The 15,126-nt window shown below is 43.1% G+C and overlaps 1 protein-coding gene across 10 annotated transcripts in view; it reads right to left on the bottom strand.

The window, feature by feature from the left end:
- Positions 1-15,126, bottom strand: part of HDAC9 (histone deacetylase 9) — a 472,213-nt gene that overhangs the window by 123,383 nt on the left and 333,704 nt on the right. For 9 of the 10 annotated variants that reach the window (XM_053359136.1, XM_053359133.1, XM_053359143.1 and 6 more), the window contains 2 exons: positions 11,863-12,040; positions 7,128-7,261 (listed from right to left, as the gene is read on the bottom strand). In XM_053359136.1, coding sequence (XP_053215111.1) covers positions 7,128-7,261; positions 11,863-12,040 — 312 coding nt within the window. The remainder of the gene's footprint in view (positions 1-7,127; positions 7,262-11,862; positions 12,041-15,126) is intronic. The other variant, XM_053359140.1, reaches the window with a different exon arrangement.

The raw sequence follows: 15,126 nt of genomic DNA, 5'->3' as shown, positions 1-15,126 counted from the left end.
TGTTTATCTAGAACAGGAGTGGGCAACAATTTTCAGCTTGAGGACCACATTCTCTCATGGCTGTCCTTATAGGGCCTGTATAGTTTCATGGGCAGGTCCAGAGGCAAAGATGTAGGCAGGGCAATAAAGGTGACTCTTATCATTGTGCAGCCACACAAAAGTCAGAGGATTTCTACACACACACCTGTCCATTCTTCATCCAGGAAGCAAGAGTTCAAGGACACAGTTCCCACTGGCAGCTCAGTGGGAAAGAACAATGTAACAGGAAACAGGAGAGGTGAGTTTGAATTCCATTCCTAGAAAATGTGCCTTCTTTTAAGTACAGTGGCCATAGTAGGTCATGCTTTGCAATCCCTGGAATCTCCACTGACAAGGGGATCTCAAGTACCAAGGCTGAGATGCCGGATAGCTGCTTTCAGTTGGAACAGACAATAGTAGACTAGATGAATAATATAACTCTTCATCAATCAGTTTCACATATTTTTTTAATCAATGTAGATGTGGACAGTCAAGGGGCACAGTAGGGGAGAAGGGAGAAGGGGATCTGATTGTGAGTGCAGTTATTCACGAAACCACATTTATGGTCAGTAGGGATGGATTAATCTATTGATTCTGGTTTCTCTGCTTCTCATTTTTACAGTCTTCAATTTAGTGATTATTATTAACTTTGTGATTATTATTATTTAAAGCCCTCATGAAAATTCACCACCATTGTAGTGCAAACTTCTCTTTTCTCTTTGATATAATAAGAATGTAAGAGTGTCGTCATGCAGCAGTTGTTCGTGTGGCTGCCAACAGATGGTGCTGCAAACTACAAAATGATGGCAGAATTCTGAGAGTGGCTCATCTTCGGGTGGTCCATCACAGCTGCACTGGAGGAGAAGATGGAGGCAGAGGCGGAGCTTCATGCTCCAGCACTGGGGGGGTGGAGAGCAGGCGGGGCTAATGCACATCCTGGGGGTGGGGGTGCCGCCCACAGGGATGTGGCATGCATCCTGGGGTGGGGCATGCCGCCTGTGGGGGCGGGGTGCCCAATGGGAGCAGGGGGGCAGCTGGGATGGCAACCTGCCGAGATTGCACTGCCAGGGGCAGTGCACTCCCTCCACACTCCTCTTCCTCCGCCCGTGGATGGAGGCAGGGAGGCAGACAGGAGGGAGAATGGACAAGCATCCCAGAGAAGGCAGGCAAGCAAGGAGCCAAGAAGCCCAGATTTACATTTAAATGTGACCTGAACTGAATTTCTCCTCCATCCCTAACATTGGCCAGTGGTGCCAGCCACATGGGAAGTTAAAGTAACTGCTTCTGGCCCCTTGCAGGTCTTTGCTAAGATGAAATAGAGCAAGTCAACACAAATTGCGGTCAGAACTGATAAATTTATCAGGAAAAATGCTATTCCCAATGTGTTTAAATCAGACTTCTTTAGAGGCAAAATGATTTTATACTGATAAACATTTGGTGTAGGTAACATAGGAAGCTGCCTTTCTGGAATCTAGCACTGTTAAAATTCAGGGATCTATTTTTCTTTATACTGATAAAATATAGTCAATATTTTCACATGCCTTTGATCACGTTGTATTAATCTGCTGTTCCTCTCTCTCTGTCTTGTTTCAGTTACAAAGTTGCCTCCTCCGGAGACATCATTTTCTTGCCCTGCTAATGGCATGTTTGGATTTTCTTCACAATTGCTTACCGGAGACGTAACAGGGCTTTGCCTAGTAAGAAATCAAGAGCATTTGAAAGAAATTTCTGGTAACCAAACTTTGAATGTTGTTTCTGCAGCAGGAGCCAGAAAGAAACTGCACAAAAGATTTATACTCCTTACTAGTATTCCAATGCAAACATTGCTTGTTTTCAAAGGCCAATAAACATTTAAGGGAAGAGGGTATTTTCTGCGACTGTCAACAGGACTTGATATAATAGACTGAATCTAGGATTTAGCCTTGCCTTTGCCTAAAAAAAATGGACTATGTTCCCTAAAACTTTGAGTTAAGTCACAAAACAGTCTCCAAATGTAGTAGTGGAAGCCTCTATTTTATTTCTACAATTTGAAACTGAAACGTACCCAATAATTCAGGGGGATTTTGCTATCCAAAGACGTCTCTGAAACACCTTTATTTAGAAGTAACTTATTTCAGTTAGGGAAGGTATAATATTTTCTCCCTTTATCTTGCTAATCTTCAAACCATTTCAGCTTCCATCAAATTTCCATGGACAAACTAGTTTGCAGCACCATGACTGAAGAGTTTTTCTCTTCCCACTCCAGCACCCCTCAGTTTACTTCAAAATATGCTTTGGTTGAAATGTTAGCATAGACTCTCATTTCAGTGAAATTTCTTTCCAACTTAATACGGTACTTTAGCTTCACAGTCTAAAGAACTTCACAATGGGGTTTTAAATAACTGATTTCTCCACCTCTCCCAGAACTCTAAGAGAACTCACAGCTGAGGAAAGATGTCTGAGGCACAGTTGCCTAAAGTCGAGAACACAATGTTACTTTGTGAAGACAATAAATGGTTCTTCTGGGGCTGCTTAAATAACAAACAAAGCTACAGTGTTCTTCATACGTCAGGTGATTGATAACGTTCTCTTGCTCTCCTAAAAGTTGTATGTATGTATTTTCTTGAAGGAAGGCAAAGGGGATGTGGTATAATATAAATGTTTTTCCTGGAATGGGCTTCAGATGACTGCATAGCAAATCAACGAAGAAACCCCAGGTGGCCAGTACTGTGGAAGACCCCTTCCATTTCCACTGAGGGTTGTGTATTCTATAAGAAAGCTAATTAAAATATTTAAGAGGCTGGGGTAATTATTAGTCATTGTAGCACTTTTGTCTATTAGTCCAGACACACTGAAGTACCATAAACCTCACTGTACTTAAGGAGATAAGAACAACAGCTAGACTGTTGTTTTAAATTTTAAAAGACCTTTTGAATGATTTGCAGTCCAATCCTCAACATGTTTACCCAGACCAAAGTCCCACTGAGTTCAGGGGGATTTGCTTCCTGCTAAATATGCTTAGGGACTGCAACCCTCATCTAATTCTTTTTTAATGCTCACAAGAGCATCATGGTTTTCACATTGTATATTTTAAGGATGGCTCACTGCAGCGCCTATCCCATTGAAAGTCCAGGCTAACCAAAAATACATCTCGTCACATCCTAATACGTAGGGATATGTGACAAGGCACAGGGAGCAAGTTGTGTGCTTGTTGCATGTGTGCTTGTGCTTTCTAGTGCATTTTGCTAAGTATAATTATTTGACACTGAAATGGTGAATGGCTATGTGCATTAATGAAGGCTTTAACATGGTGATTTTCCATGGGGCTATATTCGGGCCAAGGATGGGCTCTCTGAGCTTTAACTAAGTGGATAATTAACTGTTGTCATTCTCTAGTAGCTAACACTTGAGTGTTAAACTTTAGATCACATGGAAGGCTATTGAATTCAAAATCACCATCTTGGAAGAGTGTCTTTGTTCCTAGACTTTGTGGAAGAAGGATGTAAGTGAATCTCTACAGGTAAGCAGCCTGATGCAGGCTGGAATGCAGACCTTTGCTTCTAGGAACTGTTTGGAATTATTTCATATTTTGTAAGATGCTGAGCTTGTGCATTTTACTGGCGTATGTCTTATGGAACTGTTTGGATGTATCATTTGATGTTTTAATTTTGTTATGAAGAAAGTTCTGCAAGTAAAGTTTTGAATAATATTTACTTGGTCTGGGCAATGCTTCATTTCCAGAAGGAATCAGATTTTATGCATCCAGACACTTCAAACTGTGCAATATTAATATCTGCAATACATATACTGTCTGCACATATATGAACAGTTGGTCTTACGGTAAGTGATACAGCAGAGAAACACCTCTAGATGATCACAGAGCAACTCTGTGTAGGGGCTACCCTTTAGCTGCACAGAACAGAAAATGGGCCCTTTCTTTCCCAGTGCATGTTCTTGTAGGCCACAGAAGTAGCAGGGAATAGTGAAACAATAAAAGTTTCATAAAGAAACAAAGGAAAGCGAGAGGCCAGGACATGAAGATGAGCATGAGCAGGGAAGAAGCAGTAGCCCATTGGTCCCAGGCTCCTCTGCTGATCTAAACATCATGGCCCCTATGTAGAGTGTCAAAAACTATCTCCATGTGGTGGATTCTCCAGAAGACGTCATTTAACCACATTCCACCTTGACATTGTGTTGGGCATTTTCCACACTTTTATCACACATCCATAGGACTGGCATGGTGATTTTAAACCACAGATCTTCAGCAAGTAGAGGTATACACCACATGCCCACAATATCAAATGGAAGCATTTGGAACAGCTTCCATGTAGAGGCCACAAGATGAAGATTGGTGTAGCTGGTGGGACCAGGTTGCTGAGGGAATTGGGGTGGTGGAGGTGGTGGATGGAACAGTCAAAAAAGCTGAGAGGATACACATAGGTAGCTATCTGTGAATGGGTTCAAGCTTCACCGAGGAGCAGAAGGCAGAGGATTACTACTTGCACTGCTAAACACAGGAGCCACCAAGATCAAATGTGTGTGTGTGATTGCGCCAGTCTCCTATTTTCACAAGGTTGCTCAAATCCTAGGCTCCTGCCTTGTGTTTCACGATGTCGGAAAGCCAAGCCCAGCACTCATTGTTTATGAGCCCCATAAATAAAAGCGTAGTGAACCCATAGATCTAGCACCTGGAAAAACCAGCTCTCTGTCATTTTTTCCCAAGGCTTCAAAAAGTTGGATGGAAAGTTCTACCAGCTCAATCAGATGCAAATGTATGATCAAGCTTTGATCAGCACAGACGTCAAAATAATGCTCAGAATAAATGTAACTTGGATTGCATGTAAAGAATGTGGCATCATAAAGCTTGGCTTGCTTCACCCAATATCCATCATATCATTATTTTACTGCCAATACATTTCTTATGGGAACTGAGTATGACCTTTATGACAGCCTGATGATTGACTTAAGAGAGAATCAGAATATTTTCAGTTCACAGCGTTTATCCGGTGATGAGAACAGCGCTCCTAGATTGTTTGAGGTTGTCCAATTGTTCAGTGGATTCTAAGTGGAAACACAATCCTTCTTTTTTTATCTCTGTCTGAATAATCACAGTCCTTTCTTTAGCTTCTGTCAAATCTAACCTAGTCTGGTTGAATTTAGGCAGCAGCACCATGAACTGCAGCAACAGTTTACTTATAGTTATTTATCCCAAACGATAAAATGAATGACTTATACAAAATGTAACACTCCTGGAGGAAAAACATTATACAAAGGAGTTGCATCCATAGAAGCCAATGCACCACCCTTTTAGATGCAATGAGACCTGTGCCAGCAGTTGGTACTTCCTGGAAGCTGGGGAAGAGACTGATCGCCACTGACCTCCTCAACATTTGCCTTTTGTTGCTGCCAGCCTTCTCTGGAGTCAGGATATGGGAGTCAGCTGTATGTCTTCCAGTCTGGTGAGAGGACCCCTCCCCTCTGAACTGTATTTAAGCCAGACTCAATAGAGGGCAGAAAAACCAATACCAGACACTTGATTGTCAAACCTTCCATTTGCTTTGTATATATGCACTTAAATACTTTGTACTTATGTACTTAAATATTTATGTACTTCTTTAAAATATATATATATAACTGAATTTATTCTGTGTTTGTTAAATTTTTGGTTTCTGTCATTTTTGAATTTAATGGCATGCTCTGCGTTTTCATAAATTTGTATTTTGATGTTTTGAATGTTTGCGGCACAACTCATTGTGGAAAAAAGGCACATAAACCTCAATCAATCAATCAATTTGTTATCTGCTGCGGTCTAAACCACAGAGCCTAGGGCTTGCTGATCAGAAGGTTGGAGCTTCTGTTGCTCAGCCCCTGCTCCTGCCAACCTAGCAGTTCGAAAGCACGTCAAAGTGCAAGTGGATAAATAGGTACCACTCCGGCGGGAAGGTAAATGGCATTTCCATGCGCTGCTCTGGTTCGCCAGAAGCGGCTTAGTCATGCTGGCCACATGACCCGGAAGCTCCCTTGGCCAGTAAAGCAAGATGAGCGCTGCAATCCCAGAGTCGTCCGCGAATGGACCTAACGGTCAGGGGTCCCTTTACCTTTACCTAAAGATTATTTCCTTCCTATAGTCACCCACTATAGACATTTTGCTAATCTATAGACATTTTGCACAGCTATTGGGTTAAGTGTCTGGGAGTTCTATAGAATGAGACCCCAATCCAGCAGCACCTCGATCTAGCAGCACATTAGAGGCCTGCTGGTTCCTCATTCTTACATCAGGAAAGGATCAGCTCCATCGATTCACAATGGCAGCATTTAGATGATACATCCTGGCCAAGTTATGAATGAGCCTCATACACCCCACATGCAGCTGCTTTGCTCTTCCCTTCGTGTGAACTGGGAAACAAGTCAGAAAGCACTGAAGTACAACTTGCCATTGTGATTAAACTGGTGGGGGACTATGGTTAATGGCTCCAAACAAGCCAAGGGTAGCCAACTTTAAACCATGAGTTCATATCACATCTTGTTTGGAAACAATTCACCATAATGTCCCATTTTTGACATAACAAAAAGCTACAGTTACGCAATACATGTAAAGCATGTTACTTTCCCCCAAATAATCATGGGAACTGTAGTTCATTAAAGGGTGCTGGGAATTATATCTTTGAGGAAGATTTGCATTTTCAATTTGTGGTGTATATGCACTTGTTCACTCACTTGTGCAAAGGAAAGAGAGAAGTTGTTTATTATTGTTATTGTAATTGTAATTGTTATTATTAAAACCTATGTCCCCCCCAAATAATTTTATGCTGAAATATGATTGTTCAAACACTTCTAGTGGTGCCCCCACAAATAAGATATGTATGCCTCAGAGTTCAAATGGAAGCTGTACATCGTGGATGGAGTCACAAAAGGGGAAAAATAACTTAATCTGTCATTTTTTGTATGTGGATATTATGATCCACACATGAATCCACTATGAGTCCATAGTTTATTTATTTTATATCATGAAGCACAAGGGATATTTACAGGGCTAGCTGCTTGGTGCTTACAGAAGGAATAGAAACACACACTAATAATATTGCGTCTCTTAACATCAAACCTATCTGTGTGGCCATGTTTTTGATTACCTCACACTTGTTTAGCAAGCCACTTTCTTGCAGCCTCGACCAGATGCTTTGTATTCTCCCAGCGTGCTCAGGGTGGTTGCTGTAATTTCCACACATGCACTGGTGCTTCAACATTAGCGTGTCGTACGCAACACCTTCAGCATAAAGGCAAGATAACAAGAAATGATAAGTACATTCTCAAGGACCACCTCTCCCTATATGAACCTACCCAGACTCTGTGTTCCTCTTCTGAAGCCCTTCTTCATGTGCCAGCTCCATGAGAGGTTTAGAGGCTGGCAGCGCAAGAGCAGGCCTTTTCTGCAGTGGCTCCCCATTTGTGGAATGCTCTCCCCAGGGAGGTTTGTCTGGCGCCTTCATGATATATCTTTAGGTGCCAGGCAAAAACATTTCTCTTCAACCAGGCCTTAGACTGATTAACGTTCTACAGCCTTTGAAATTTATTTGTGGGAAGAGGGTGTTATCATTTTGGTTTTAACTATTTATTTGTGCATTTACCTTGCATTTTTATCTTGTGAACTTCCCTGAGATTTTATGATGAAGAGAAGTATATAAAAACACAAAACAAACACACAAACAAACAAATGCCTAACCATTTGCCTTTTCAGTAAGCAACAGAGGGCCAACTACATGTGGCAACAAAGTTTCACAAACCCTTCCCAGTCTCTTAGGGTGCAATTCAATCTTAGGCCGTTCTGAGGACTCTCCCGACTTAACTCTGGTTTCTCTTCAGATCGCATAAATCTTTAGCCTCAAAGGATCATTAATTCTGTTTGAATCCAGTAAAAATAAAATAAAAAATGCTGCATTTTTTGGCCTTTGTCAGAAACGTTCAGTTCAGACTGTTTGACAGTAATATATTTGCCCTTCTAACTGCATCATGTCTGATGAAGAGTTTCTTGGTTTCAAAAAATGAAATCTGAATGGGTCCCCCCCCCTTTCCTTCTTCATTCACTTCAAACATCTAAATTGATTTAGGATGTGCAAATAATTCACTTCTGCAGCTGCGGGTCACGCAGCACGTGTGCTACAGTACCACAACACAGCAACAGAGTTGCCTTCTAAAAATAGACAGTAGGATTCCCTAACACAATCCAGCCAAGGCTACGGCTCCCACCCCCAAAGTAAAGAGAGAAGAGACAAATGTTTTCAATTGCTAGCTGCTGTGGAATGTTAGTGGGAGATAATTATTCGGCCTGGAATGTTGTCTTCATTGAAGCCAGTGGCAAAATTCCCCACTGAAATCAGAAGATCCAATATTTTCACTTGCTCTTTTCCTCTTTCTGCAAAACCCTGCTCCTGCTTTGAGTCAGATGCTCATCTAATTGCAGTCCTGTAAATCGCGAACTTGCCTCCGCAGATGTCAGGGTGGAAATTGACCTCCAGAGAGAAATATACATGTATTTCAAATGCATCACTTTTTATTATCCTTAAGGCTCGCAGTGGGTCACAACCTTTATGAACGTTCACTGAACGGTGCAATGAAATATAGAGCAGGGAAGGATCCCAAACTTCTCCCTTGCCTGCCCGAGTGAAAAGCTGGGCATCAGTCTCAGAAAGTGGTCAGACTATCTGCTGTGAAATGGGTGCCATGAAAAGGCAGCAGAGGGGCTGTAGCTCATGCGGAACGTCCTGGGTTCAGTCCCCAGCATCTCAAGGTAGGGCTGGGAGAGACTTGTGGGAATGTTCAGGGAGGCAGGAGAGAATATATTGTTTATTAATATCCTTCCTAACTTGCACTAGCAAGTTCTACACCTTAGCAGAGTTTTAACATTCCCCTTTAAACGCACAGTGGGTAGCTGGTTGCAAGCTTATTTAAGCTTCTCAATATAGATTCCTAGTAAGATCCCTTAGTTCCCTCTTAAAAGAGTAAACATGCCACAATCTTATTTAAGATATATAGAAGTAGTTTACTCACATCATCAGTTCACAGTTGGATCCTTGAAGGCAGACTTAGTTACATATATATATATATATATATATATATATATATATATATATATATACACACACACACACACACACACATACATACATGTGGATCTACCCCATATGGGGGGTTAATCCCAGTGACTGCAGACTGGCAGTCACTGCAGCTCACACAACGAAAGGAAGATGGAGAAGAAGGGAGGAGGGCTGCGGGCCTTCTGCTTTTGTTACCTGAACAGGTAAGGCCACGCCCACCTCTAATCACATGCAAGAGGAAGTATGTCCCAGCCCAGGAGGAAACAGGAAGTTTTCAACTGGCTGGTCCAAACATCCCCTTGCATGTCCACTCTAGGAAAACAAGGAATGTTGTACTTGACTGCTACTTATGTATCACATCCCACAGGACTCCAGTCTGAAACCCTGGAGATCCACAGCCAATCAGTGTAGACAATACTGAGCTAGATGGCCAATGGGTCTGACTGATAAGGCTGAGTTTCCTCTGCTCCTAGCTACTCAATGTATTACTGTTGCATTTTTACTGCCAATGTGTGGGAGAGGTGCTTGCAGAATTTTCTTTCTCGGTTACCAAAATAATTTGACTTGCCTTGGGTACTGCTCACCTTGACTTGTGGCATTGTGGCGACCCAGAAGTGGCCAGAACAGGGGGTGGAATGGGCTTATGTGTGCTCCATCATTCACATGTGATGACCCGGAATGCAAATTGAGGGTTGTCTGTATATAAAGCCCTTAACAGCTTGCGACCGGTTCACATAAGGCCTTGGCCCCATTCCTGCCAATTCAATCACTTTGATCTGCGAAACTTGCACGTCTACTACTGTCACACAAAGTTCTTTAGCGTGGCAGCATTTGTGCTTCAGAACTCCCTGCGACCTCACTTAACTCTTTCAGATGCCCACCAAATCCCCTCTGCTTCAGCAGCCCTGTCTAGAGCACACCTATCTGTTTTTAATGCGTTGTTTTTAGGTGCTTCTAACAATTTCTAAATGCTCACAATATGCTTTTGCCTCATTTTTAATTGTATTTTTTAAACAACAGACGTGTTTGCCACCCTGCCAAAGGAACACACACAGCAGAGAGTTAACTTATGAAAGATAAAACTTACACTCGTTTCTACAGCTCTGGAGACCTGCACACACCAATCTGGCATCTAGACAGCTATTCCCAGATTTGTGCTCTGTGAAGCAATTGTAGGGGACCATTCATCTATTTATGCACCTTCCCCTGAGGGGTTGTGCACATGTAGCCTGAGACTGCACCTGAGTGGAAGTTGCCTCTGTGCTTTCTGCTTCAATTCTTTCCTGTTTCAGGGAGACAGTGGGGCAGGGGAGGTAGGGCAGCACCCGGCCATTCACTGGCCTGGCCTGCATCTTCTTCCTTCTCTTCACCCAGCTGTGAAGCTTCCCCTGCCTCTATTCTTTCCATCTGGTGGGTACAGGTCAGACTCCAGTCCCTGGTACACACTCATCATTGTCCTGTTAGTCCCTGCATACCCCGGGCTCCGCTGGGAGGAAGGGTGGGATATATATTTAATAAATAAATAAGAAAACAAATAATCACCCCTTGGATTTGCATGAGACTCTGTGAAAGGGAAGTCCCACAAGCCGGGCGCAAGCAACACAAATTCCTCTGCCTTTGCTGTCAGTGACTCAGTGTTGACATTTGGAGCATGGAGAGCGTGTCTGTATGGCCTTAGTTGAAAGCCTTAACGGGAGGATTAAGAGATTTCAAAAAGCTCAATATCAGGTCCATTAAAGTGAACCCACAGTGGGATGTGAAGAAAGTCAAGAAAAGAATCAAGCAGGCTTTAAAATGAGATCAAACCCAGTAAACATTGCTATTTTGTAATTATAATTATTATTCGTTAAATTTATATGACGTCCTTCGTCTGAAGATCTCAGGGCAGTTCACAAGATAAAAATAAAGGATAAAAGCACAAAATGAACAGCTAAAACCAAAACAAACCTGTAACAATAATTATAGCCCAATGCAACCCAAATACATTTCACATATCATTCCTCATTATGGAAATTGTACTTTTTTTGTTTGCAAAAATATCAGCTTTCTATTATGGCTGAAATTTAGTTGACTTTAATCTCTGATACCTTTGGATAAAATGGAGAGTGTGGGATGTTGTGGGGGGGGGGGAAGCCACCCGCAAACCCTGAAGCCCCCTTCTGATCTCTCTGTAATTCAAAGAGCACATGCGTCAGTAAGCACCTACAAATACCACAAGCACAAGCCAATCAGCCTTTGCTGAAAGCAGGTATCCCTTCCCCGTAACTGATCAGGTCATTTGTGTCTCAATTGTGGCTTTGCTTGTTGCAGTGAAGAACAACACCTCCTGTATCAGCGAGTGGCATTCCTGCTGGAGGCGAACGACGAGCCTCAGCATTCTATATACCCCAGTCATGCAATTCCGTAAGGGTCTTGTTTCAACATGGTGGTGGTCTCAACAGAGGCAAAAAAGAGGCAACATGGAGGGAGGGAGAAAGAAATGAAAGGGGGGGGAGGAAATGAAATGAGTTGGGGAGGGAACCGAAATGCACCTGTTGCTCAAGTTATGGAGCCAAGTCAACGGTATTAATTTATGAGTGTGTGAATATTATCTCTTATCAGCTGCACTCGTTGACTGGCAGCCAATAAAGCATCATAAAGTCCAGTAGGATTGAGGTTAGAAATGAGTGCATTGCTACGGCTACAAGAGGCATTCGTGGCATTTAAATCGATTGATCCTACATGAAGCGTGCATTTACTCCGCCTGTTAAGCAGAGCCTTCAGGGAGTCCTACCAGTCATGAAGCTATGAGCTACAGGCTGATCCACCGCTGGGTGAGGTAATGCAGGAGTCGCTGGGGAAGACTGTGTCCTGGCAATGGGCTGGCGTCTGTCCAATTGCGCCATGCCAACTGCAGCCATCTGAGCCTGGTACATTTGCAACTGCTGGATTCGCCGGCGCTCCAGGATCTGCTGTTGTCAGGAAAGAAGCACAATGGAAAGAAATGTGAGGAGGGATCAAGCGAAAGACTGGAGGGAAATGTGTGCAAAGTAAACAAGGGTGGGCAAAGGCCCACCTGAGAGCTACTCAATAAATCTGCCCAATAGATGTGTTCACACTGAACCTCTCCAAGTGCCCCTATTTTCCAGAGACAGCCCTAGAGTTACAGAAGCCGCCCCAGTTTATGATTTGATCCCAGAATGTGCTGCTTTTCCTTAGGATGTCTCTATTGTCATCAGAGAAATGTTGGAGGATATGGAGCTATGTGGAACCCTCCCACACACCTCGAGCCAAGGAGATAAGTAACTATAGAGCCTTTAGGAGACTTCTGAAGGTAACCCTGTACAGTGGTACCTCAGGTTAAGTATTTAATTTGTTCCGGAGGTCTGTTCTTAACCTGACACCGTTCTTAACCTGAAGCACCACTTTAGCTAATGGGGCCTCCTGCTGCCACCGGACCACGATTTCTGTTCTTATCCTGAAGCAAAGTTCTTAATCCAAGGTACTATTTCTGGGTTAGTGGAGTCTGTAACCTGAAGCGTATGTAACCTGAGGTGCCACTGTATAGGGAAGTTTTTAAATGTTTTATTATGTTTTTATATAGGTTGGAATAGGAGGTTCCCTATTTTCATTGGAGAAATGTTGAAGGGTATGTCAGAGGCTGCATCTCTTGCCAGGCCCAGAATAAGTTCTGCATTCTCCACCAAGTAGCTGCAGAAGAAAGCTCCCATTAGGGGAATACAGAGACTGGAAAGAAAGGGATTCAGTAACAAGATCTCAAATGAGGCCACATGATGTAAACAGAAGAGATCACCCAATACAGCTTCAGAGAGATGATCAGATAAGGTGGACGCTTCAGGAATGCTTATTGATTCAAGCAACAAATAATAAAATTATTTTCACAGTGACTCAGCCCTTAGGTATGACTCATATCAGTTTTCCTAATGCTCCAGTACAATTCTGATGCTCCATTCCAGAGCTCCACATGGGCTTTGACACACACAAGTGTAGCTCTTGTGCATGCAGGGTGTCATATATATTTCAATGAAGGGAGCAGGTCCTTAGAAAGAGAAAGGTTCATTGAGATCTACGTCTCCCATTGAAGTGAATGGAGTATTATTTCCACATCACCAATGACCCCTTGGCTCCGTTCCCAGTTATTTAAGAAGTCCTTCACCATGTGAAAAGGGACCCAAGCCTTACATCTAATAACTGTCACACTAACGTGGATTTAACAAAACAACTCTTCTGTGTTCAAGGACTTTACATGGGAAAACTCTATTTTGGAATAATAGAACACATGATTTTACCCAGTAAAGTGGTCTCCTAATAAATCATATGCTTTCTCAACAGGGTGTGAATAATATCATTGTGCTTAGGCCTGCTTATTCAATTCCTTGCTTGGGCTTTCCGAATTATTAGGGTGCTTACGCAACAGGCAGCTGAAAGTGGGGGGATGCTTTGCTTGGGGAGGGGGAAATCCCGATGACTAGAAATACAAAATAGACACAAAATATTCCGCATAACCCCACCCAGCACCCCTGCAAAAACCACATCCAGTCACACACACTAATAATGTGGGAATATTTCCTTCACACACAAGCCCCAATTGCACTATATATAAAAATCATAGAATCGTCCAAAGTGGGGGATGAACTCATGACACTGGAATTAAGAATCTCACGCTCTACCAACAGAGCTATCTCAGGTCTTATCCTGACACTTTAAACAGTAACGACTTCTCCCAAAGAATCCTGGGAACTGTAGTTTGTTAAGAGTGCTTAGAGTCATTTGGATACCCTTATTGCCTTCGCTACAATTCCCAGAGTCCCCCAGGAAGAGGGACTGACTGTTAACCACTCTGAGAATTGCAGTGCTAATTTTGTACTTTTCTTGAGCATAAAGGTAAAGGGACCCCTGACCATTAGGTCCAGTCGTGACCGACTCTGGAGTTGCGGCGCTCATCTCGCTTTATTGGCTGAGGGAGCCGGCGTACAGCTTCTGGGTCATGTGGCCAGCATGACTAAGCTGCTTCTGGCGAACCAGAGCACTGCATAGAGACACCGTTTACCTTCCCGCTGAAGCGGTACCTATTTATTTACTTGTACTTTGATGTGCTTTTGAACTGCTAGGTTGGCAGGAGCAGGGACCGAGCAACGGGAGCTCACCCCGTCGTGGGGATTCGAACCGCCGACCTTCTGATCGGCAAGTCCTAGGCTCTGTAGTTTAACCCACAGCGCCACCCGCGTCCCCTTCTTGAGCACAGATGTGCACAAAATGTGTATAGATGCAAACTGAGAATCACTATAATTTAAACAGAAATTCTGTACATCCCACCATCGTGGGAAAGACTGTGGCCGGGTGATCACTGTTGATGACCAACCTCAAGGTCCCTTTTCACCCTTCTTATTCTGCTTTGTTTTCAAAGAAATGCTTTTCCAATAGAGAACTATCTGTAAAGGGCCACCCTAAATGCATCTGACCCTCTCTCACTGCCATCTCTGCCCAAAGCAACTCGCAACTCTCCTGAAGTGATCTTGGAAGCTATGGAGGTGCTTTTAATGTGTTCGCCATTTCTCAGGGAGTGGAATCTTTGGGGCATTGCTGTATTTAATGTGAGATCACTCATTGCCAGAGTGAGTTAATTTCGGGTTGGGCAGGGAGGAGTGGGGGTGTCTATATTTGCTGAGCTAGGTAGAACGAGAGGATCAAAATGTGGAAAATAAAATTAGGGCTGTGTTAGCACATACTATATTACAGGCTGTGCAGCACAGCAGAGTTTCCAGCTTCTGATGTCTCCAACTGATTTTGGACCAAGGAAAGCAGAATACATTTTAAAGTAATCATAGCAACTGAGACCAGTGGAATTATGTGGATGTACAGGAAAGCCCCAGTAAATGTTAATGGATATTCTGGCATTAGCAAGACTTGGGGGGGGGGGAGCGGGGAGGGAGATGAAATCCCAAGGGTGCACAAGGAAAGAGAGATTTTATTGGCCCAATGCACATTTTAAAAGCTCACCGCTGCGTTCTCTTGTTGTCCTAACAGAATTACACCA

The sequence above is a fragment of the Podarcis raffonei genome, chromosome 12 (assembly GCF_027172205.1).
Source record: "Podarcis raffonei isolate rPodRaf1 chromosome 12, rPodRaf1.pri, whole genome shotgun sequence".
Lineage (NCBI taxonomy): Eukaryota > Metazoa > Chordata > Lepidosauria > Squamata > Lacertidae > Podarcis > Podarcis raffonei.
The sequence above is the reverse complement of the archived record's forward strand: the minus strand, read 5'-3'. Positions and strand labels throughout refer to the sequence as shown.